The sequence below is a fragment of the Episyrphus balteatus genome, chromosome 1, assembly GCF_945859705.1.
Source record: "Episyrphus balteatus chromosome 1, idEpiBalt1.1, whole genome shotgun sequence".
Classification (NCBI taxonomy): domain Eukaryota; kingdom Metazoa; phylum Arthropoda; class Insecta; order Diptera; family Syrphidae; genus Episyrphus; species Episyrphus balteatus.
In genome coordinates this window covers 74,808,639-74,830,968 of record NC_079134.1, presented here as the reverse complement: position 1 = coordinate 74,830,968, position 22,330 = coordinate 74,808,639, and the positions used below count along the sequence as shown (strand labels likewise).

At 34.0% G+C, this 22,330-nt stretch overlaps 2 protein-coding genes across 6 annotated transcripts in view; both read right to left on the bottom strand.

Annotated features, from left to right (window-relative positions):
- Window positions 1–308: 308 nt before the first annotated feature.
- LOC129905198 (nitric oxide synthase) overlaps window positions 309–22,330 on the bottom strand; it is an 822,682-nt gene continuing 800,660 nt past the window's right edge. For all 5 annotated transcript variants that reach the window (XM_055980616.1, XM_055980618.1, XM_055980617.1 and 2 more), the window contains one exon: window positions 309–539. In XM_055980616.1, coding sequence (XP_055836591.1) covers window positions 426–539 — 114 coding nt within the window. In that variant the 3' untranslated portion in view covers window positions 309–425. The remainder of the gene's footprint in view (window positions 540–22,330) is intronic.
- Window positions 5,325–8,754, bottom strand: LOC129905203 (uncharacterized). The gene has a single exon (XM_055980630.1). The coding sequence runs from the start codon at window positions 7,083–7,085 to the stop codon at window positions 5,325–5,327; it is 1,761 nt and encodes a 586-aa protein (XP_055836605.1). The 5' UTR covers window positions 7,086–8,754.

Below are 22,330 nucleotides of genomic sequence, written 5' to 3'. Positions count from 1 at the left end.
CAACATTCATAAGTCGTATATATATATATTTTTTTTTTCAAGTTTCAATTTTTTTTTTAAATTTCGGTTGAAAATTATGTGAGGATTTCTGCCTGAATTGAAATTGTTTAGTTTATTTTGAAGTTTAAAGAAAGTAGGTATTTGCCGAAAACACGTGTGAAAGCATTTGTTATATATAAATTAAGTTGAGTATATGTCTCACAAACTGCTGTAGCTCTTGATTTTGTATGATTTTCTGCTGTTCGTAAAGTAATTCCAAATATACCTTCATCATTATGGTCACCATCCCGCAAAGAAACATCAAAAAGTTCTTTAGAACTACGTTTTTTAAAGTTTTCATTTAAAGATATTTTAGAACACTGAATATATTGCTCGAATAACTTGGTAGATTAAATTCAAAATGGGTCCATCAAATGACATCAAGTTTATATTTTCGGCTGAGACTTCATCCGTATTTTTGCTGTAGCTCTTGATTTTGTATGAATTTCTGCTGTTCTTAGAGTTATTCCAAATATATCCTCATGGTAACGGTCATCATCCTGCAAAGTAAACATTAAAAGATGAAGTTCTTTCGAATAACGTTCTTAAAAGTTTTAATTTAAGGGGGGAAACTCTGTCTGGAATTTTCAATTCGATTTATTCATTTATCATCCGAAGAAACTGTTTCAGTGGTCTAAGCCTTTTATGAAACCTCGAAAGTCCCTATACAGTTCCCAAACCCATGCGCTTCGAACCTCCCGCAGTACGAAAACTTTAAAGTTAAACGCATTTTTCTCGAAACACGTTTTTTTACGCGCATGCCAAGTAACTTAAAAACTAATAGTCCGGTCAATTTAGACATCCGAGGTTACATTAATTCCCAGCAAGCTGAAATTGGTAGGATTTTTGGAAACACCATCATAACTTAAATCTAAAAAGTCCTCATCGATCCGAGGTCTGGAAAAAAATTTACGGGGGGTCAAAGGTCACAAAAACAAAAAAAGTTCTGTAGCAAATAGTTCATAAAATATTGGCTTTTTTTCGTTCAGTGTATTTTAAATTTTATCATCTTATGTTTTCGTTCACTACAACCACGAATGAATGAATTTTATTTATTTCTTTTTTTTATAATTTTCTACAATAATTGTATGAGTACAAAAATGCTTTAAAAACTGCATAGCTATTGCATATGTTCGTAAAAGGGGAATATTTTTAAGAAAGTTGGCCACTTAGGTTTCTATAGATTTATTTTTTACCACAGGTGTTTAAAATTTTTCATAAAATACTTTTTTTACATTTTGCATCAAAAAATAGATTTCAAAATTTTTTTTACGAAAATATGCAATAGCTATGCAGTTTTTAAAGCATTTCATGTAACATTGATTAATCTTACGTTTTTTGAGTAATTAAAGTGTAAATTTGAATAAATAGGCCAAAATTGTAAACAATGATAAAAAAAATTTTTAGAATTCAAGCTTTTTTCATTTTTTGAATTTTACTAGAACATGTTCTATAGTATACCAATGTAAAATTTTTTTTTACACCATCAGAAAATAGACATTTTAACGAACGAAATGCCCACCGACTTTTTGAAAAAAGCTGATATTTTGACACGTGAATTTTCGATTGAAAATAAGGGTGTTTTTTTGGTATTAAGTCAAAATAAGGTGAACAAATAAATATTTTAAATCAAATAAATTACAGAGTATTTGGAATTGGAACATAATAAGGTAAGTTTTCACCAAATTTCGTAGAAAAATTTTTGTTTTGAAAAAGATAAAAATAGAAAACCAAAAACTCGGTTTTTTTAATTTTTCACATAAATTTTGAGGTTATGTGAAAAAATTGTTGGTGTTGTTGTAGATCTTTTTATTACCTACAACTTTGCCATACAACTTTTTTCTATAGGATTTGTAGTTTTGCCGGAAATCGAGATATACCATTTTTTACCATTAAAAACTCAACCCACCCACTTCCCGAACTCGGCTCGCCCGTAATTTATTTTTCCTTTCATTCTTATCATATTCCCCTCCTCTTCCAATGGGTTTCATCCTACTATGATTTTTTTGTACTTTTTAATGTTTTTGAAGGCATCGGCACTGGTCTATAAGTTATTATAACGGAATTATTTTTTTCTCCTCAAAAATCACAAAAAATAATTGTTTTTATTTACCTAGTGTAAAAATTGTTGGTTTTTGCACTGTGGTTCGTGTACGATCAAACAACTTTGACCGTCAACCTGGGAACTCTATTTTGCCTTTTCAATGAAAAAGATAGGAAGATCCTGGTTGAGATAAATTAAGCGAATATAAACAAAATTTTAGTCTTTCAATATTACTATGTTATGTTGTATCTTTTTCTTTATCCTATAAAATTCAATTTACGATATAAGAGCTTATATAACTAAAAAGCGAAAAACGAGAAAACTTGTGGCGAGACGAAATAAAAAGTAGCGATTTTTCCCCTAAGGGTTTTTAAACAAGAAAAAAAATTTTATTAAAGTTGAAAGCTTCTATTTATACATACATTTTATTTCAGTTTTTTAGAGAGAGAAATTACGTTATTTTTAAGTAACCTTTTTAAGGCGAATTCAACAATAAGTTATTATGGCGAATCGTATAAATGAAGCGCCAAATTCAAAAATAAATGTATTAAAAGTAGTAGAATTTATTCAATTTAAGAGTAAGTTAATTATTCAAAATTTAATTCAAAAATAAAGTAATTTATGATGATTTGAGCTCCAACATTCCGCCCCCTTTGAAAGGATCACCTTTCAAGACGGAATCGCCGCCAATTTGCGAATAGGTCTTCGAAATGTTCCTCGTTGGGTTTTAACATCGGCGACTCTTACTCGCCCATCAGGACCTTCGATGACTTTGGTGACTCTTCCCAAGAGCCATTTTTGGGGTGGTAAATTGTTTTCGTGAATGATGACCAAGCTGCCGATAGCGATATTTGGACTTGATGTTGTCCGCTTTCCACGACCTTGCAGTTCAGTGACGTACTCGTTGGACCATCGCTTTCAGAAATGAGTTTTGACAGCGTTAATTCGCCGCCACCTTTCGAGTTAGCTTATGTCGGATACCTCAGTCAATAGTTCAGGAATCGCCTTGAGAGAGGACCCGATCAGGAGATGTGCTGGTGTTAGGGCTTCGAAGTCGTTTGGATCTCGAATTCATGATGGCCTCAATCTCGACAAGTGCAGTTGACAGCTCTTCGAATGACAATTTGGCGTTTCCAAGGCTGCGATACAAATGACCCTTAGCGACTTTAACTGCAGCTTTCCAAATTCCACCAAAATTGGGTGCCCTGGGGGTATAAAATGAAAATTTATATTGGAATTAGTACAATAATTAATGAGATTTTATTGGTTGGATTTTTTGAACAACATATCTCGCAACTCGCTTAGTTTTGAATGTGCGCCAACAAAATTTGTCGCGTTGTCACAGTGGATGTCTTTGGGGATACCTCTACGACCTATCATTCTTTTTAATGCTCCTATAAAAGTATCTGCTGAAAGGTCTGATACAGCTTCTAAGTGAACCGCTTTCGAAGCGAAGCAGACAAAAACTGCCACATAGGTTTTATAAGGCACCTTCCCCCTGATTTTGTAGTATGTGTAAATAGGACCACAGAAATCAACCCCACAGCATAAAAATGAACTTGAAGATGTTAATCTTTCTGCAGGCAAATCTCCCATTACTTGGTCATATAACTTTGGTCGATATCTTGCACAATGAGTGCACCTTCGAATAACGCTGCGTGCCAACTGTCGAACATTGATGATCCAAAATCTTTGTCTCGTTAGCGCCACAAGAGCCTTTGGACCTGCATGGTAGTTAGAATAGTGCAAATGTCGAATAAGTTCTTTGCTGAAATTGCAATCTCTTGGAAGCAACATCGGTTGTTTGTTTTCCTCTGGAATGTCAGCATGTTTCAATCTGCCACCTACTCTCAACAACAAAAGACCATTTTTGTCCTCGATAAAAGGACATAACCATTTTGTCGATCCTTGAAGTTTTGAGTTTGATTTTACTGCCTGGATCTCCTTCGCAAAATACTCCATTTGTATGACATTAACTATGGTGAGTAACGAATAATCTAACTCCTCAGCTGTAAGGTAGCGACCTGGGAATGGAATCCTCAGTAATAGTAAATTGAGATATCTTTTTACGTAAGCAAAGATTCTCAAAACTTTGGTGTACGAGCTAACCTTTTCAATTAAATTGAGATAATAGTTTTTGTCCTTTTGACAAACTATAACAGTTTTCCTGTGTTCTAGCAATAAATCTTCTGGAGGAGGAGAAGCTCCTAATGAACATGGCCACCTTTCTTCATCCTCGATCAAGAAATCTGGACCCCTGAACCAAATTGAACTTTTAAGCTCTTCCGCTGTACATCCTCGAGAAACTATATCTGCTGGATTGTCAGAAGTTGGAACATGTTTCCAGACCACCTCCTTTGTTGTGTCCTGGATTTCAGCTACTCTATTACCAACGAAAGTATTTAGCTTCGAAGAATGTGTGGATATCCAGTGCAGAACTATTGACGAATCAGTCCAAAAGTATGTTTCATTGTAGTGCTTGACGATGATCCTTTGTATTGTTGCCCAAAGTTTGGATAAGAGATGTGCTGCGCAGAGCTCTAGGCGGGGAAGTGTTCTCTTCTTTGCAGGGGCAACTCTGGATTTGGCGAATAAAAGTTTCACTCCTAAGGACCCACTATTGTCAATGCTCCTTAGATAAATGCAGCAGCCATACCCTTTCATAGATGCGTCTGCAAACCCATGTATCTGGAATCTTATATTGTTTTCTAGAAAAACGTATCGAGGAATTGGAAGATTTTGAATTGAGTTGAGATCTGTCATGAATTGACGCCACTCTGTCTCGAGATTTGGAGAAATATTTTCGACCCAATCGAATTTTTCTATCCAAAGCTGTTGTAGCAGTATCTTAGCCCGGATAATTATTGAACTAAGCAAGCCCAACGGATCAAAAAGAGACGACGAAAGCGAGAGAATAGATCTTTTTGTGTATTTTGTATAGACCCGATTAGGTTTGTATGAAAAAATGAATTCATCAGCACGAGGGTTCCAAGAAATACCTAACGTACTGGTGAGATTGGATTCAGTCAATTTGATGTCCTTTGGTGTAGCTTCTTCAATTAAAGCGACATGATTGCTGTTCCATTTCGAAAGTTCTAAGCCAGCTGAACTCTAAATTGAAACGACTTCATTCCGTTTTTGACAAAGAGTATCCAAGTCGTCTGCCCCAGTTAGCATGTCATCAACGTAAAAGTCCGACTTAAGAACAGCAGCACCTTGAGTAAAACGTTCGACATTAATTTCAGCCAAATACTGAAGACAGCGTATTGAGCTGGTAAGTTTGTATTGGGGTAGGTTCGTTTTCTCTCCACAAGATGAATTGGAGTTTCCTATCCGATGGATTCACAAGGAATTGCCTATACATCTTAACGATGTCTGCAGTTAGCGCGTATCGATAAAGTCTAAAACGTAGCAAAATAATCAAAAGCTCATCCTGTATAGTAGGACCCACCATGAGTATTCCATTTAAAGAAATTTGTGATGATGTGCAGCAAGATGCGTCGAAGACTACACGTAACTTTGTTGATACGCTATCAGGCCTTAATACATATTGATGCAGAAGATAATAATGATCTTCATCAAGGTTTGGATTGGGAACCAGAGACATGTGACCTAAACGTTCGTATTCTTTTAAGAAATCAGAATATTGACTTTTTATTGATGCATTTTTGGATAACCTACGCTCAAGCGACAAAAATCTTCTAAAAGCAATATCGTAAGAGCCTCCAAGACAGCTAGGATGTTTTTTGAAAGGTAGTTGTACCATAAGCCGACCGCTAGGAAGCATCTTAATTGTGTCTATGAAATGCTTTTCGCATTCATTCTGCTCTTCAGACCATATTGACCGTAGACCTTGAATTTCTTCAAATTCAAAGAATTTTTCAAAATATTTATCAAGACCAACTTCAAGTGTATTGGCTACGCACGATGCTTTCTTTGTAGTGTTGTATTTTGATTTGTATCTTCCAGATACAATCCATCCTAATGCAGTTTGTTGCAATGATGGAAGACCCTCTCCGAGTTTTATCTGACCTGATTCTAATAAATCGAAGAAAGCTTCAGCCCCTAACAATAAATCGATTTGTGACGGTTGATTAAAATTCTCATCAGCAAGCTCTAAATTAGAAGGTAGATTCCAACTGCTTACATTGAGAGATGCTTCAGGCTGATACCCAGTGATGGAAGGTGCAACTAAAAACTCGAGAGAAATTTCAAAGTTGCTATATCGTGAACGGATTGTTGATTGAGTTTGATATTTTATTTTTGTTTCAGTCACTCCTATTCCGACGATGTCAACATTCTTACGATGTTTCCTTAGACCAAGTGAATTGGCGAACTTTTCATTAATAAAATTGACTTGCGAACCAGAATCTAGTAGAACCCTACCGAGTTGAAAGCCTTCCGATGAGTCCTTGATAAGAAGTAATGCTGTTGCTAAGATAACTTGTGCTTCAGGAACTTGCTCTTTTTCCATTGCGGAATGAGTTGCAGCCGATGTGCTTTGACCAGATGTATCTGAGGGAGTATCAATACCAGAATTGGTGTCTGCAGGTTGAGTCCTATGCAAAAGGCTATGATGTGCTTGTTCGCAAGTCTTGCACTTATAAGACGACGGACATCTAGATACACTATGACCCTTAACTAAACAATTCAGACACAAGCCTAGTTTTTTGGTTTTCCAAAATCTATCCATAACCGAAAGCTCAAGAAATTTTTTACAATTTGTAATTGAATGGTTAAGGTCTCGACATAAGATACAGGATCGTTGGTTTGCAGCAAGCGAAGTTTGTGGGCGATGAGGATTTACTATTGTTGGCTTTGTTGATGAATTTTTGTTGAATGTCTTCACGCATTGTTCCGAACGAATCTGCTTGCTATCTCTTGCTTCCAAATATTGGCACCGTTTATTGAGTATGCTTGCACAATCCTTCCAATCCGGCAACTTCTTATAGTCCAGTTGTTCATCCCACTTCGATTGTGTATCTGCGTCAACCTTCGACATCAATATTTATGAATTATTATTGCGTTACAAAAATTCTCATGCGATCCTATAGAAAGTAGCGAACTAGTCAACGCCGAAATATTGTCTACCAAGCTCCGTAGAGAAACAGAAGAAGCTTTTTGAACCTTCGGTAATTCGATCAGCTGTGAGATATATTCTAAGAAAATTAGGCAATCATTATCATAGCGCTCTTTCAAACTAAGAAATGCCTTGGAATAATTGGCTTCCGTGACTTGAAAAGCCTTAACTGTGCCAAGAGCTTCATCACTCAAACAAGAAAGCAAGTAATTAAAGTTTTCTATTTTTGTCAAACTTAAATCATTTTCTACCAAATTGTTGTACGAATTTATAAAATTTTTATAGTCTGAATATCTTCCACTAAACTTTGGTAAACGTTGTTTTGGAAGATGACTAATTGTATGTGGGACAGTAGAAAATGTCATGTCTGCGACACTACTTCGTCTACCAGTACCAAAAAGCGAAAGAATTTTAGTTTTTGCGGTGATGTACAAATCTTCTATTTCACCTCTACTAGTATCTGTTGGTAATAAAACTTCTATTTTGGTTTGATATGCTAATATTTGTTTAAAATACGACTCCAAAATTCCTAGACGGCATTCAAGTTCAGTTGAAGTTAGGGCGTAAGAATTGGATTCCACGATATTCTTTATCCGAGATATACTTCCTTTAGTAGAAGCTCGTTGTTGTTTTAATTCATCAAGTGTTGGTTCAGCCATTGTAGATTTTTAATTTTCAATTATTCTTTAAACAGCGACAGTAAAAACAAAAACGATTATAATTTATTGAAAATTCAATTAAATTTATTCAACAAATCAAAAATGCTAGGTGGCAACCCTGTTGTAAGGAATAAAATTTCCCAAAAACAACTGTCCCAACAAATTAAATCTCACGGCGAGTTGAATTCAAATATAGACTGTGAGAATTGAGATTAATCCAAAATCCAATTTTAACAAGCGAATTTATTCTGTACTAAGAATTTCTTTTCAAAGCATTGAAGGTTAAACCAACGAAAAGGCAAAAGTTGTTTATTGCATTTCAACGACAAAAAATGCTATTCAAAAAAGCTCTATCAGTGAATTGATCATGAAGCAAAAATCTCCCCCGACGACGACGATGATGGCGATGATGGCGATGATGACAACGTTGACGACCTGGGTGATGATGTATTGGCGAAATGAAGATCGATGCACTGATATCAAGTTGAAATCGAACCAGGTGTGTATACCATGGAGATGAAATGTGGCTACGATAAGAGAGTACGAGCGAATAGAGCAAAGCGATAAATGAAATCAATGATGTTGTGTGCCGAAATGTTGACCTGTGCACTGAAATCGAAATCAGGTGTGTATACTATTTGTGGATTGTAAGTAACGAGAGAACGAGCGAATAAAGCGAAACGATATTATGCAATGGTGTGGTGAGTGCGTCAATGATTTAGTTTTCGAAAATATGTTGGAAACGAAAGCTTTTTAATATTGTGTGTGTGTGTGTTTCGCCCAAAAGTGGATCGTAAATACACTTTTGTGGATTTTATCAATTTTTACGTGATGAAAGCACCATAAATTATGCGGATGCTGATTATGGTTAGCGAATAAATTTATGTTTGATATATATATGTTTATGGAGTTTTGTATTTAAATATTTATTTGTGAAATTTATTTATAAAGCAGGATACGTTGTTCATAGTTTTATTTAAATATATTTAGAATATATTTTATGTATATAGTTTAAATATATATATAATGTATATTTGAAGATTTAGGTAATAGCAAGTTTAAGGTCTTTTTTGTATGTCGAATGTGCTTTTTTTTTTATTATTATTATTGTTTAGCTTTTATGTTGTAATTAGCTTTAATTAGATCAAGTAGATGATGGAACAAAGCACATTTGAATAAAATTCAGACCGGACATACCTGGGTGGGAATTTTTATACTTATTTCCCACAATTTTCTCTGGCTTTTTAACCTGCTGGTTCGTCTTCTTCTGGGATGATTGATGAGAGTTTTCTCCATGGATTTTGTTCTCCTTTCTCCTGGATTTTAGCACCAACACCATGCACTCGCGACACGAAACCGATAGCGCGACGTAACCGATGAAATTTTTAATGCATTAATTTATAGTTTTTTGATTAAGTTCATAGTTTTTATAGTCACTTTTAGTGCAAGATATGTATATGTTTTCACACAGAATTTATTTCTTTTTAAATTTTTTATAGGAATTTATGTGGATTACCACTTTAAACACGTTGGGCGCCAAAATGTACGATCAAACAACTTTGACCGTCAACCTGGGAACTCTATTTTGTCTTTTCTATGAAAAAGATAGGAAGATCCTGGTTGAGATAAATTAAGCGAATATAAACAAAATTTTAGTCTTTCAATATTACTATGTTATGTTGTATCTTTTTCTTTATCCTATAAAGTTCAATTTACGATACAAGAGCTTATATAACTAAAAAGCGAAAAACGAGAAAACTTGTGGCGAGACGAAATAAAAAGTAGCGATTTTTCCCCTAAGGGTTTTTAAGCAAGAAAAAAAATTTTATTAAAGTTTAAAGCTTCTATTTATACATACATTTTATTGCAGTTTTTTAGAGAGAGAAATTACGTTATTTTTAAGTAACCTTTTTAAGGCGAATTCAACAATAACTTACTATGGCGAATCGTATAAATGAAGCGCCAAATTCAAAAATAAATGTATTAAAAGTAGTAGAATTTATTCAATTTAAGAGTAAGTTAATTATTCATAATTTAATTCAAAAATAAAGTAATTTATGATGATTTGAGCTCCAACAGTTCGTTTGCACAACGTTAACCCAGGGCAGCCAACCATTTTTTGTCTAATCCACTATTTTTCAAAAGATACAGCAACAAATTTTTTTCCTATTAGAAACCGAAAAAATTGTGTTTTTTTTTCCTACGAAAAAATCATTAGTTTAAAACCCTGGTTTGTTTACCCGGGAAAGCCCAACTTTGATTTTCGCTATCCTACTCTTAGTTTAAAAATTAAAGAAGAATTAGTTTTTAATCACCACACAAAAAAAAGTACGCATACACCACAGTAACCTTTTTTTTTAATTTATAATTATATAGAAACATATAGTTTTCACTGTTCAAAAAGGAATCAATCGAGGCAGTCTTCTGCATGATTCAATCATCATCATCATATAATAAAACAGCGAACACGAATTTTGTGGTACAAAATAAGCGGCCCACAAAAACCGAAGGGGCATAAACTATATACCGAACGATAGGAAATGTTCTCTAGATGTGCAGAATGTATAACTTTTGAAGTTTTTTTTTAACCGAAATAGGTATATTAATTAAATTAAAATTTGATATTTTAGTAAAAAAAAACAAAACAAAAACAACTGGAATATCTGTTCGAAAATTTCCAATCGACTGAAATGAAATGTCAAATGAAATATGAAAGGATTCAGCGAAAATCTAAAAACATTTAGGTGGTTTCACAGTGGTGCGATCTTTTATGATCGCACTTTAACTATGGTTAATGGTTAACTTTCATTTGTTTTGGGACAAATTGCAGATTTTACTGTCTCTTTGAAAAAAAACACCCTTTCACCAAAATTTTTTTTTATGAAAACCTTTTATTCTTGCTTTCTATTCCAAATTCAATGTTTTCACCAAATTTCATTAGGTTGACCCATCATTTTTGTTTTCACTCAAAAAACACCCTGGCAACCATGATATTTTTATAGACACTTTAGATTCTTGTTTCTTATCTTAAAAGTAACATAATTCCTAAATTTCAATAGGGTACCACCAATATTAATCTAGTATTACACACTTTTTCCAATATACCCATATTTTCTTTACTTCTAAAAAAACACCCTTTCACATAAAAAAAAAATTATAGACTTACATTATTCGTAATTTCCATTGGAAAGAGAACATATTTAATGAATTTCGTAAGGATTTTTCCCTATTTCCCAAAAAAACACCCTTTAGCCTAAAATATTTGTATAGACTCTTTGGGTTCTTGGTTTCTGTTATAAATGAAACATTTTTACCAAATTTCATTGGTGTAACATTTTTCTCCTAGTTTTTGTGGTACTTATTCCGAATATCATCATTTCTTAAAAAAAACACCTTTTCACTCAAGATAATTTTGTACACATTTTAGATTCTTAATTCTTATACCAACCAATACATTTACACCAAGTTTTGAAAATTAATAAAATTTAAGTCAGCTGTTATGATACCTTCCTCACACACAACTTAATCCATCAAAAAAACACCCTTTCACCAAAAATAATTTTAAGAACTTTATGAGTCCTTTTTCCCTGCTTCCCGAATTTTATCAGTGTAGCATGTTTTTCACATGGGTTTAGGTTATATTTTACTTGTTGAAGTCAAAAAACAAGCACCCTTGTTTTCAATCGGCTATATTTTCTCTTAGACCAATCGTATTGACTTTAATTTTATGTCATTAGAATCAGCAACAAAAAACACCTTGAAATCATGTGTCATATGATGATATTCGACAAACAATTTTTTTCAGTATATTTTTGACCTTTTTTGACCTTTTTGCCAAGTTTCATGAGTGTAACATTTTTTTTTTTATTTTTTGATTTTATGTACTATTTTACCTGTACTATGAATAAAGCCTTAACTACAATGACATAAAGGTGAAAAATGGGAAATTTACAAAAGTAAATTTTTTTCCTTTCTTTTTAGCGCTATTCGTTTGTGGAAAAAACTACAAAAATTGTTTTTTAAACCAAAAAATAAGCTTTCTTCATCATTATTTTTAATTTTGCAGTCGGAAAAACTGTCACAAAATGAGTTTGAAAATTTTCACTTTTTGACTTTTTGCAAAAAGTGGCCGCTGTAGTTAAGCGTCCTTTTCTTTCTTGAAAGAACATAAGAAATAAGAAACAAGAATAACTGGAGAGGAAGATGTTAAACCGCGTTATACTTGGAAAATTGGTAAATGTGTCAACAATGTGTATCAGTTTGACAGTTTCTTTATCATTTTAACAAGTTTTCGCTTTTAGACAGAGTTTACACTTTTGCATGCAAGGCCCTCATATTTTTTCGCACACAAACTGTCGCATGACAAAGCGTTTTTCCTAAGAGGTTCAGGGAAAAACTAACAAAAACGTCTTTTTTCCTTAACGTAAAAAATCGCGTTGTTGTGCGACGCAGTTGGTGTGGGAATAGCCACGTCTCTGTTAAAACAATTACATAGTTTACAATAGTTTCAGTGAAAGAAATTGTTCTTGATTCTAGTGTTGTTATGGAGACGGGATTAGTTGGAACATATGATTCAAATTCAGATAAACTTTGTTTCTTTGTGAAAGGATTCAGTTGACCAATATCTGCGTTCTTGTCCACTTCGTCACTTTCCCGTTTTGTAGATGAGGAAGAACTTTTCTCAGAGTTTGCATTAGAATTTTTTAACTTACTTCTTGTAAGTCGGCCTTGATGTGGAGGTTGTGATGCTAGGTTTTCAATTTTGTCTGAAAGGTACAGTAATTGTTTGTGCATGTTTTCTGAACGGTTGGTGTTTTCAATGACATTTCGAGCAATATTAGTGTATGCGAAAGGATCGCACTCGTCACAGAAATAATAGAAAGATCTATTTTTGGCAAATAATTTTATAGAGCTGTGTGGAGCATCAATGCATTTCACGTGAAAAATTTTCTGACATATTCCATTGCATATAATAGAATCAATTCCATAATCAGCCATTTCGTTACATAAAGAACAATTTGCCATGTTGTAAACGATTCAAAATAAATTATAAATCTTAGTGGCTTTTTTTTTTGTGTTTTGACCAATTTAAAAATATTTTGGGATGTTGATTTTTGGCCAAATTGAAAAACAATGTTTGCTACTGTACAGTATGGTTATATCACAAATAATTATATACAGATGTCTCATCTTCATAGAGAAAAGTGACATATGAAACTGAAAATCACCACTTTGAAGAGCTTTTAAAAAAGCTCAAATGAAAAATTTGAGAAAATTTAAAATGCTTTTTTTCTCTTTGGAATTTTGATTCTTTATTCTCGGATTCTCTTTTACGTGGTCTTTGAGATTGAGTATCATGTCATCATGTGTTTTCACGGCTCTCGCTCAGACAGAGCGAGAAGATCTTTTTGTATGGATAGAAAAGAAAAAAAATCATGGGCATAACGGTCTTGAGTTGGAATCGTTATTTTTCTGTATCTTTGATTTTTTTTCTTGTATTCTTGTTGTGTTTTTGCATTGCAAAATCCCGTTTTAACTGTTTCTTTTTTAAGGTGGGATTTTTGGAAGAAAAATAGAGCTGTGTGTGTGCACATGGATTGTGGACGTATTTAAAAAAACAACCTGAACAATAAATGCATTTTTTTCTCTAATATTTTTTTCATAAGGTAGGTTGGGATGAGGAATACAAATATGAGCATGAAGTGATCTGTGGTATTGCAATATTGTTTGTCAATTAAAAAAATGGAAAGGCAAACAGAAAATCGTCGTATTTGAAGGATAAGAGCACAAAAGAAAATAGTACTCAGATACGATTACAACTCAAGACCGTTGTGCACATATTTTTTTTTTTTTTCTGTCCATAGAAATAGACTTTGTGGCTCGAGTATCGAGTCGTCCTGGCGCACGTTTTTTGTTTCTTTCTATCAAAAGAATATACGGTTGACGCTGGTCAGTCTGGCTCAACGAGAACGGTTCATTAAAAAAACAACACAAAAAACTTACTCAGTAGTTCAGTACCTACTCACAAAATATCTACTAGAAGAGAAAGAAAGAATAAGGAATATGTACTTGTATCTACATAATTTGGGTTGGTTTTTTTTTTTTGCAATTTAGTTTTGTTTTTGTTTCCTTGGATGGCGCGATTGAGTAATTGTGTGTAGGTATGCAAAAGGATTGTGAATGCATTTTTAGAAAGTAGGTAGAGGTACCTGATCAATGAATGAAATTTTGTTCTTTAATATTTTTTCATAGGATAGGTTAGGGTTAGGAATAAACACATGAGATCTGGTTTTGGGATATTTTTTGTAAATCAAGGAAAAAAGAATGCATGCACAGTTTTATTTGTTTGCGCATTGATTTGGTTTGTGTTTATTTTTGTTTTGTCTTGAACTGGGGTATCAAGTCATGAGTATCTAAGTAGGTAGGTGAAACAAGTAGGTTGTACATATAGTAACATATTTGCTACACTTTGTTTTTAATTTTGATCAAGTTAAGTTAGTAGGTAGGTACATCGTACATACCTATGTCGATCAAATAGTAACTATGTACAAACGTTACTTAACGTAGGTAGAACACAGGTATACTTACTCAAATAAACTCATTTAAACCGTAGTCACTTTCTATACCTATCTATTTAAATCTTAATTAGCGTAAAAGTAAAAGCATTTTTGAAATATTTTGCTGAACTTAGGAAGTAGAGGTTACAACTCGATTTTTCAAATTCAGACTTGATATATTATTTTTTTTACATTGACATTTAATAATAAATAATTTATAATTTACATAAATCTCATCAAAGTAAATTTATGATTTATCTGCTGGCTGTTAAAACCATTGATGACACTCCCCAACACACAAAAATTTTCCAGACCGTTGTTTATCAATTCTTACTAAATTTAGGGTGCTGATTTCTAGAACAACATTATTTTTTTTCTAGCAGCTCTAGTTTTTAAATTATTCATACATGAAAAGGCATAGAAATTTATACAATTTTTTTTGTTAGGTACATTTTTTTTATTTAAAAATTTTGTTTTGTATTTTTATTTAACTAACTGAATCGAAATACATTACATTAGAAAAAAAATTTTCCAACAAAACTTTAAGAACGCTTGTAATAATAAAATCTAAAAAAATAGGTAGTATGAAATTACCCCAAAAATGTGAAAAATTAAAATATTTAAAAAAAATAGAGTTCCTAGAAAGTAATCAGTGTGATTTCTAGGCTTAGTGAACCCAAATGCATTAGCTTCGATAAAAAAAATTTTTGAAAATGTTAACAAACAGTTAAAATAAGCATAACTTTAAAATTAGTACGAAAAACCCCTCCAAAAATGAAATCCTAGCTACGGCTATGTATGTAGCTGATAGTACGTATCTCATTGTTGTAGGTACATTATAATAGGCAGGTTTATGAACTTAAACTTGTTTTTATCAACTTTAGGTTTTGATCAACTACCTACGATTTTAATTCACAAAACAGAACATAAAAATTTATTTTACAAAAGAAATTATAAATTCTAGGTACAAAATAACAACACAGAGATTTTTCGGGGTCCGTAGCCAGAATCATGTAGAGACAAAAAATATTTGAAAATAATTAGGTAGGTACAGTAGAGGAAATTCTATTAGAAAGTGAATTGAACATACCTTCCTACTATTCTACTACTTTTGTCTAATTATGACATTTATATAAACATGAACTTTGTATACAATAAAATACTTCCTTCTCTTACAATCTATCAAGAAGATCAGACGTTTGTGATTTCTTTATCTCTGGTATAATAGGTAATTCCACGAAATATAATCGAGATATTTCTATCAGGTTATGGGCCCAGCCGCAACCTATATTTATCAGAAATAAGATTAAATTGATTTAGTTACCTGTTGCGATTAATATTTCTTTGTAATTTTCATTAATTGTCAATTTATAATAGTACGAAACTTGATGGTGATTTCCTCTGAAGTGCACTTGTCTCATGCCGGCAAAAATTGCAAAAATTGAAGTAAGCGAATCCTCTGAAGATACCTTGGAACCAACCAAGGAAACAGTTGACAATTTTTCCGAAGATTCTGCGACAAGTTTTTCTGAAGCAATGTCTTCGCAACTACCATTCACTCGTCTGAAAGGCAGAGAAAATTACACGGAATGGAAGGTCGGTGCAAGAGCCCACATGATAATCAAGGGTTTGTGGGAATATTGCACAGAGTTATTACCCGACACCGCAACTGCAATCCAAAAAAGATCTGATATGAGAGCAATAGGTGAGTTGACTTTATTGCTGGACCCGTGTAACTACAATCATATAGAAGGAGCAAGAACATGTAAGGAAGCGTGGGAGAGTATAGCGGCGGCTTTTGATGATACCGGCACTGGTCGAAAAGTGGCCTTGTTGCAACAATTGGTATCAATCAAGCAAAAAGAATGTGCCTCTATGGAGGACTACGTCAACCAAATAAGTTCACTATGGTCTAAGGTGAAAACGGCAGGCTTTAATATAGACGATGAAGTAGCCGGTTCCTTGATGTTGGTTGGTTTGCCTGCTGAGTACAAGCCGATGATTCTTGCGGTAGAAAACTCTTCCAATAAAATTACATTTGACTACGTCAAAAACTTGTTGTTGCAAGGGTTAGTGTTTGAAAGCGAAAAATGTAATTCAAACGAGGCGGCTTTAGTCGTAAAAAATAAAAAATTTCAAAGCAAAAGCATAAGGCATTGCTTTGGATGCGGTTCCAAGCAACATTTTGTCAAAAATTGTCCTAAAGCAAAGAACAAAAAAAAAGCCACAATACAAATCAGACAGAAGTGAAACTATGCTTTTTTCATCTTTATTAGTTCAATCCAGCGAATTACCATCAGATTGGTATATTGATAGTGGCTGTACTGTGCATATGACAAACCACAAGTCATTTATTGAAAACATTCGTGAACCTGTACAAAAAGAAGTAGTTGTGGCAAACAACGATAAAATTCCAATTGATTGTGTTGGCAGTGTAAAACAACAATTATTAACAAATGGTGACAAACAAAACGAAGTAACAATCAGTGACGTCCACTATGTACCAAATATTTGCGCAAACCTGTTATCAGTGAGCCAAATGGTAAAAAGCAACAAATCAATTTTGTTTACGAAAGATGGGTGTAAAATATAACATAATTGCTACTGCAAGTTTAGTAAATGATTTGTTTAAACTAGATGTTGCACATAATGTGAAATCGTTTGCTGCCGGGGTTCAAGAAGAACCAAACATCACAACAAAACCGAAAGAAAATATGATTCTTTGGCATCGTCGGTTTGGACATGCTAGCTTTGATTACATGAACTTTTTAAAGAGCGAATTAAAAAATGTTTCGATTCCGAGAAACAGTGTATGTGACACATGTATTAAAGGAAAGCAAAGTCGCTCTCCCTTTACCGATGAAGGAAATCGGGCCACCAAACTACTAGAACTGGTTCATAGTGACGTTTGTCAAGCTTCGTCTGTGGAATCTATGAGTGGTTTTCGCCATTTTGTATCATTTATTGATGACTTTTCACGAAAAGTCTTCATATATGTAATCAAACATAAGAGCGAGGTGTTTGATTGTTTTGTGAAATTTAAAGCCATGGCTGAAAAACAATCAGGTCACAAATTGAAGTGCCTCCGAAGTGATAATGGCACCGAGTACTGCAACAAGAAGTTCCAAGATTTTTTTGAGAAAAATGGAATTTTGCATCAGAAATCAGCTGTTTATAGTCCACAACAAAATGGACTATCGGAGCGTATGAATAGGACCATAATGGACAAAGTACGCTGTATGTTAATCGATGCTGGGCTTTCGAAGGCCTTCTGGGCAGAAGCTGCAATGACGGCAGCATATATTATCAATCGCATTCCATGCAAAGGAACTGGGGAGAAGTCACCAGAAGAAATTTGGTCCAATCAAAAACCAAATTTATCAATGCTTAAAGTGTTTGGTTGTCGAGCATTTGCGCACGTTCCAGCTGTAAAGCGGGAAAAGTTGGATGAGAGGTCTATAGAGTGCACTTTCATCGGTTATGCTTCAGATGCGAAAGCATACAGACTCTACAACAGTAAAACGAATTCTGTTATTATAAGCAGGGACGTAACATTCCTGGAATTGAGTCGCAATAGTCAGGTAATTGATTTTGAACATAATAATACTAATGGTTTTGTGTTGGATTATTCCGAAGATGAAAAAGAAGATATATGCGAATCAGAGGAGGGCAGTTCTCTTGGTGGTCTACAACCAATTAGTGATCCGCAGATAACCAGTTCACCTTCAAATCAGAGTGTTTCTGAAGATGCTGATACGTCAAATCCGCAAACAGTTGATGACAATCTTACTCCACTCCTTGATGAAAGCGATGGCAGCATGTGGCAACCAAGTGATCCAGATGAAAGTGATATCATGGAAAACATCGAATTACGCCAGAAATCATCTCGAAACCAAGGGAAGCCAAAACCAAACTACGCAAACTTGGCTTATTCTTTCTTTGTAAGCGATCCCCAAACATTTAAAGAAGCTGTTTCGAGTGAGAACGCTGGTTTGTGGAAGTGTGCGATGAAAGATGAATTTGAATCGCTTCAACAAAACGAAACTTGGAAGATGATGGATTTACCCCCAGGAAAATCGCCCATCAAGTGTAAGTGGGTTTTTAAATCAAAGAGAGATACCGAGGGAAAAGTCATACGCTACAAAGCGAGATTAGTCGCCAAGGGCTTTACTCAGATCGAGGGTGTGGACTATCACGAAACGTTTTCACCAGTAGTGCGATTTACAACAATTCGTTATTTGTTGGCGATTGCAGCTAAATTTGACTTGAATATTCGTCAATTGGATGTTGTAACAGCATTTCTCCATGGCAAGCTGGAAGAAGAAATATTTATGTCGCAGCCTCAAGGTTTTTCCGATGGAACAAATCGTTACTGTAAGCTGGTTAAATCAATTTATGGACTTAAACAATCGAGCCGTGTTTGGAACTCTACCTTGAACCAAGATTTGTTGGATTTTGGGCTAAAGCGTTCTACCACAGACCAATGCGTCTATTACTCCGTTGAAAGTTTTCGTTTGTTCATTGTAGCTATTTACGTAGATGACATCCTCATATTCAGCAATGATGATAGACTTGAACAAAGGCTGACTGATATGCTCTTTGAAAGGTTTAAAATGAAAGACATGGGGGAGATTTCATCCGTTTTGGGAGTTCGCATAACAAGAAATAGGAAAACAGGTACGATTTCTCTTGATCAAAGCCATTACATAAAAGATATTTTATCTCGTTTCAACATGAGCGACTGTAATCCTACTGTTGCACCTATGGATACTAATCAGAAAATATCTTCCAAAATGTGTCCGAAGAACGAAGATGAGAGAAGTCAAATGAAAGATGTACCGTATCGACAACTTGTTGGTGCATTACAATTTTGTGTTCAGGTTTCAAGACCAGATATTTGTTTTCCTGTGAACGTCTTGAGTCGCTATAATGTCAACCCAGGTAAATCACATTGGGCTGCCGCCAAGCGTGTTTTACGTTACCTACAAGGTACAATTGACAGGAAGATAACATACAACAATTCGCAAACACAACTGCAAGGTTATTGCGATGCGGATTGGGCTAGTGACGAAGATGAGCGACGGTCAACTACTGGATATGTGTTCACGATGCAGGGTGGTGCAATTTCATGGTGCACTAAACAACAGAAAACCATCGCTATCTCAACGATAGAGGCAGAATTTATGTCGATGACAGCAGCAATACAAGAATGCATTTGGTTAAAAATGCTTGAACGAGAACTCTTCATAAACTCACCCGAGTCAATAGAGCTGTTTTGTGGCAATGTTAGTGCAGTCAGCTTAGCTACCAACAATACATATTCTGCGCGAACTAAACACATTGACGTAAAAGAAAAATTCATCCACCAGAACGTTAAGAAGGGTTTGATTAAACTTACTCATTTGCCAACAAACGAAATGCCAGCTGACATTTTAACCAAACCCACCACAAGTCGCAAATTGGAGATTTTTTTAAGTGTTTTTGGTTTTAATTAATTATAAATACTTGGCCTTCTGCCAATTTTTTTTAATGCAATTAAATACTTTGAAACTTATAATGTAAACTAAAATAATTTAATATTAATAATAGAACTTGAATTATTTTTTTTTTAATTTGATATTTAATTGAATTTGAATTTGGAATTGAATTATAAATAAATTTGTGATATTTCAATTCAGGGAGAGTATTAGAAAGTGAATTGAACATACCTTCCTACTATTCTACTACTTTTGTCTAATTATGACATTTATATAAACATGAACTTTGTATACAATAAAATACTTCCTTCTCTTACAATCTATCAAGAAGATCAGACGTTTGTGATTTCTTTATCTCTGGTATAATAGGTAATTCCACGAAATATAATCGAGATATTTCTATCAAATTCCCATAAAAACACATGGTTTTAAGGCATTTTTTGTTTGCTGAGTGCAAGTTAGCCATTCATTTTTATGAAATAAGAAAATGTACTCAAAGTTGTTAAAAAAAATATAAATTTATTCACTTTTAACTAAATTAAATAAAAGTTATTAACAAAAAACAAAAATTACTCAAAAAAAAGGAGGAAATTCCCATAAAAACACTTACATTTTTATTAAAAAATAACGGTTAATTGGTGATAAGAAAAGTGTTTTTGATAAAATCAATATTTTGTAGAGCCACCACTTGCTCTTACAACCGATATCATTTGCCTTGGCATGGATTCCACAAGCCTTTCCAGTTCCGCGGTTGTAATTGCTGCCCATGTTCAATGATTGCGTCTCGAAGCTCTTGAACGTTGTTAAATTGGCGCCCGTTGCCATAAACACGCCTGGATAGTATTCCCCAGAGATTCTCTATGGGATTTAAGTCGGGACTTCGAGACGGCCAGTCGAGAAATGTTATTTGTTTATCCTCAAACCAGTCTCTCATTCTTCGAGAGACGTGGATAGGAGCGTTATCCTGCTGGAATATGAAGTCAGTTCCGCATAACTCTTCAGCTCTCTCAACCATAACTTCTTCTAACAACTCAGCATACATTTCTGAGTTCATCCTTCCAGGCACAAACGCAATTTCAGTCTTTCCATTTGCAGAAAAAGCTGCCCAAACCATTACGCTACCACCACCGAAGTTGCGACTCATTCTCACTTCAGCTTGAAGACGTTTGTCATGCCAATACGACTGAAATCCATCCGGACTATCCAAATTGAACTTTTTTTCGTCACTAAACACAACCTTTTTCCACTCTTCGGTCCAGCTTATGTGACTTCCAGCGAAATGAAGCCTCGCTGACTTATGGGCTGCATCTAAAGGTGAAGCCAGGCGTTTGTGCCTGGAAGGATGAACTCAGAAATGTATGCTGAGTTGTTAGAAGAAGTTATGGTTGAGATAGCTGAAGAGTTATGCGGAACTGACTTCATATTCCAGCAGGATAACGCTCCTATCCACGTCTCTCGAAGAATGAGAGACTGGTTTGAGGATAAACAAATAACATTTCTCGACTGGCCGTCTCGAAGTCCCGACTTAAATCCCATAGAGAATCTCTGGGGAATACTATCCAGGCGTGTTTATGGCAACGGGCGCCAATTTAACAACGTTCAAGAGCTTCGAGACGCAATCATTGAACAATGGGCAGCAATTACAAACGCGGAACTGGAAAGGCTTGTGGAATCCATGCCAAGGCGAATGATATCGGTATGCTCTACAAAATATTGATTTTATTAAAAACACTTTTCTTATCACCAATTAACCGTTATTTTTTAATAAAAATGTAAGTGTTTTTATGGGAATTTCCTCCTTTTTTTTGAGTAATTTTTGTTTTTTGTTAATAACTTTTATTTAATTTAGTTAAAAGTGAATAAATTTATATTTTTTTTAACAACTTTGAGTACATTTTCTTATTTCATAAAAATGAATGGCTAACTTGCACTCAGCAAACAAAAAATGCCTTAAAACCATGTGTTTTTATGGGAATTTCCTCTACTGTATGTACTTACGAATTTTCAAAAACATAAAAATCTTTAAATTGAAATAGATACCTAGCTGCATTAAAAATACCTAATATGTATAAATATGCTAACAAATTTAAGGAGTATCTACCTATATTAATTTTGTTTAGCTTTTCAGTATTTTAACTTGGAAACAAATCGATATCTTTAAAACATATTTTTAAAAAAATCGTGCTAGTTAGATTATATATAAATCAAGAACAGCGGAAACGGAGAACATTCAAATGTCTGGTTTGTCTTTGATCCATATTGCAGAAACAAAATATTTAAATAACTAAATACCTACTAAATTGAAAAAAAAGGAAATAAATTCCTCCTTTCTTTAGTTCTGTTATTTTTCATGTCTTGTAGATAAACGAAGAGAATTACACATTCCAATTTTGTTGTTTCGTTTGTGTAGAGTTAAGGAAATTACTAATTTAATAATAAAATTATTTAGTGGAGTAACTGAAGCTCAAAAATGT

What these genes read in the sequence shown, in the direction of transcription:
- LOC129905203 (XM_055980630.1), bottom strand. Translation starts at nt 7,085, where the DNA reads ATGTCGAAGGTTGACGCAGATACACAATCGAAGTGGGATGAACAACTG.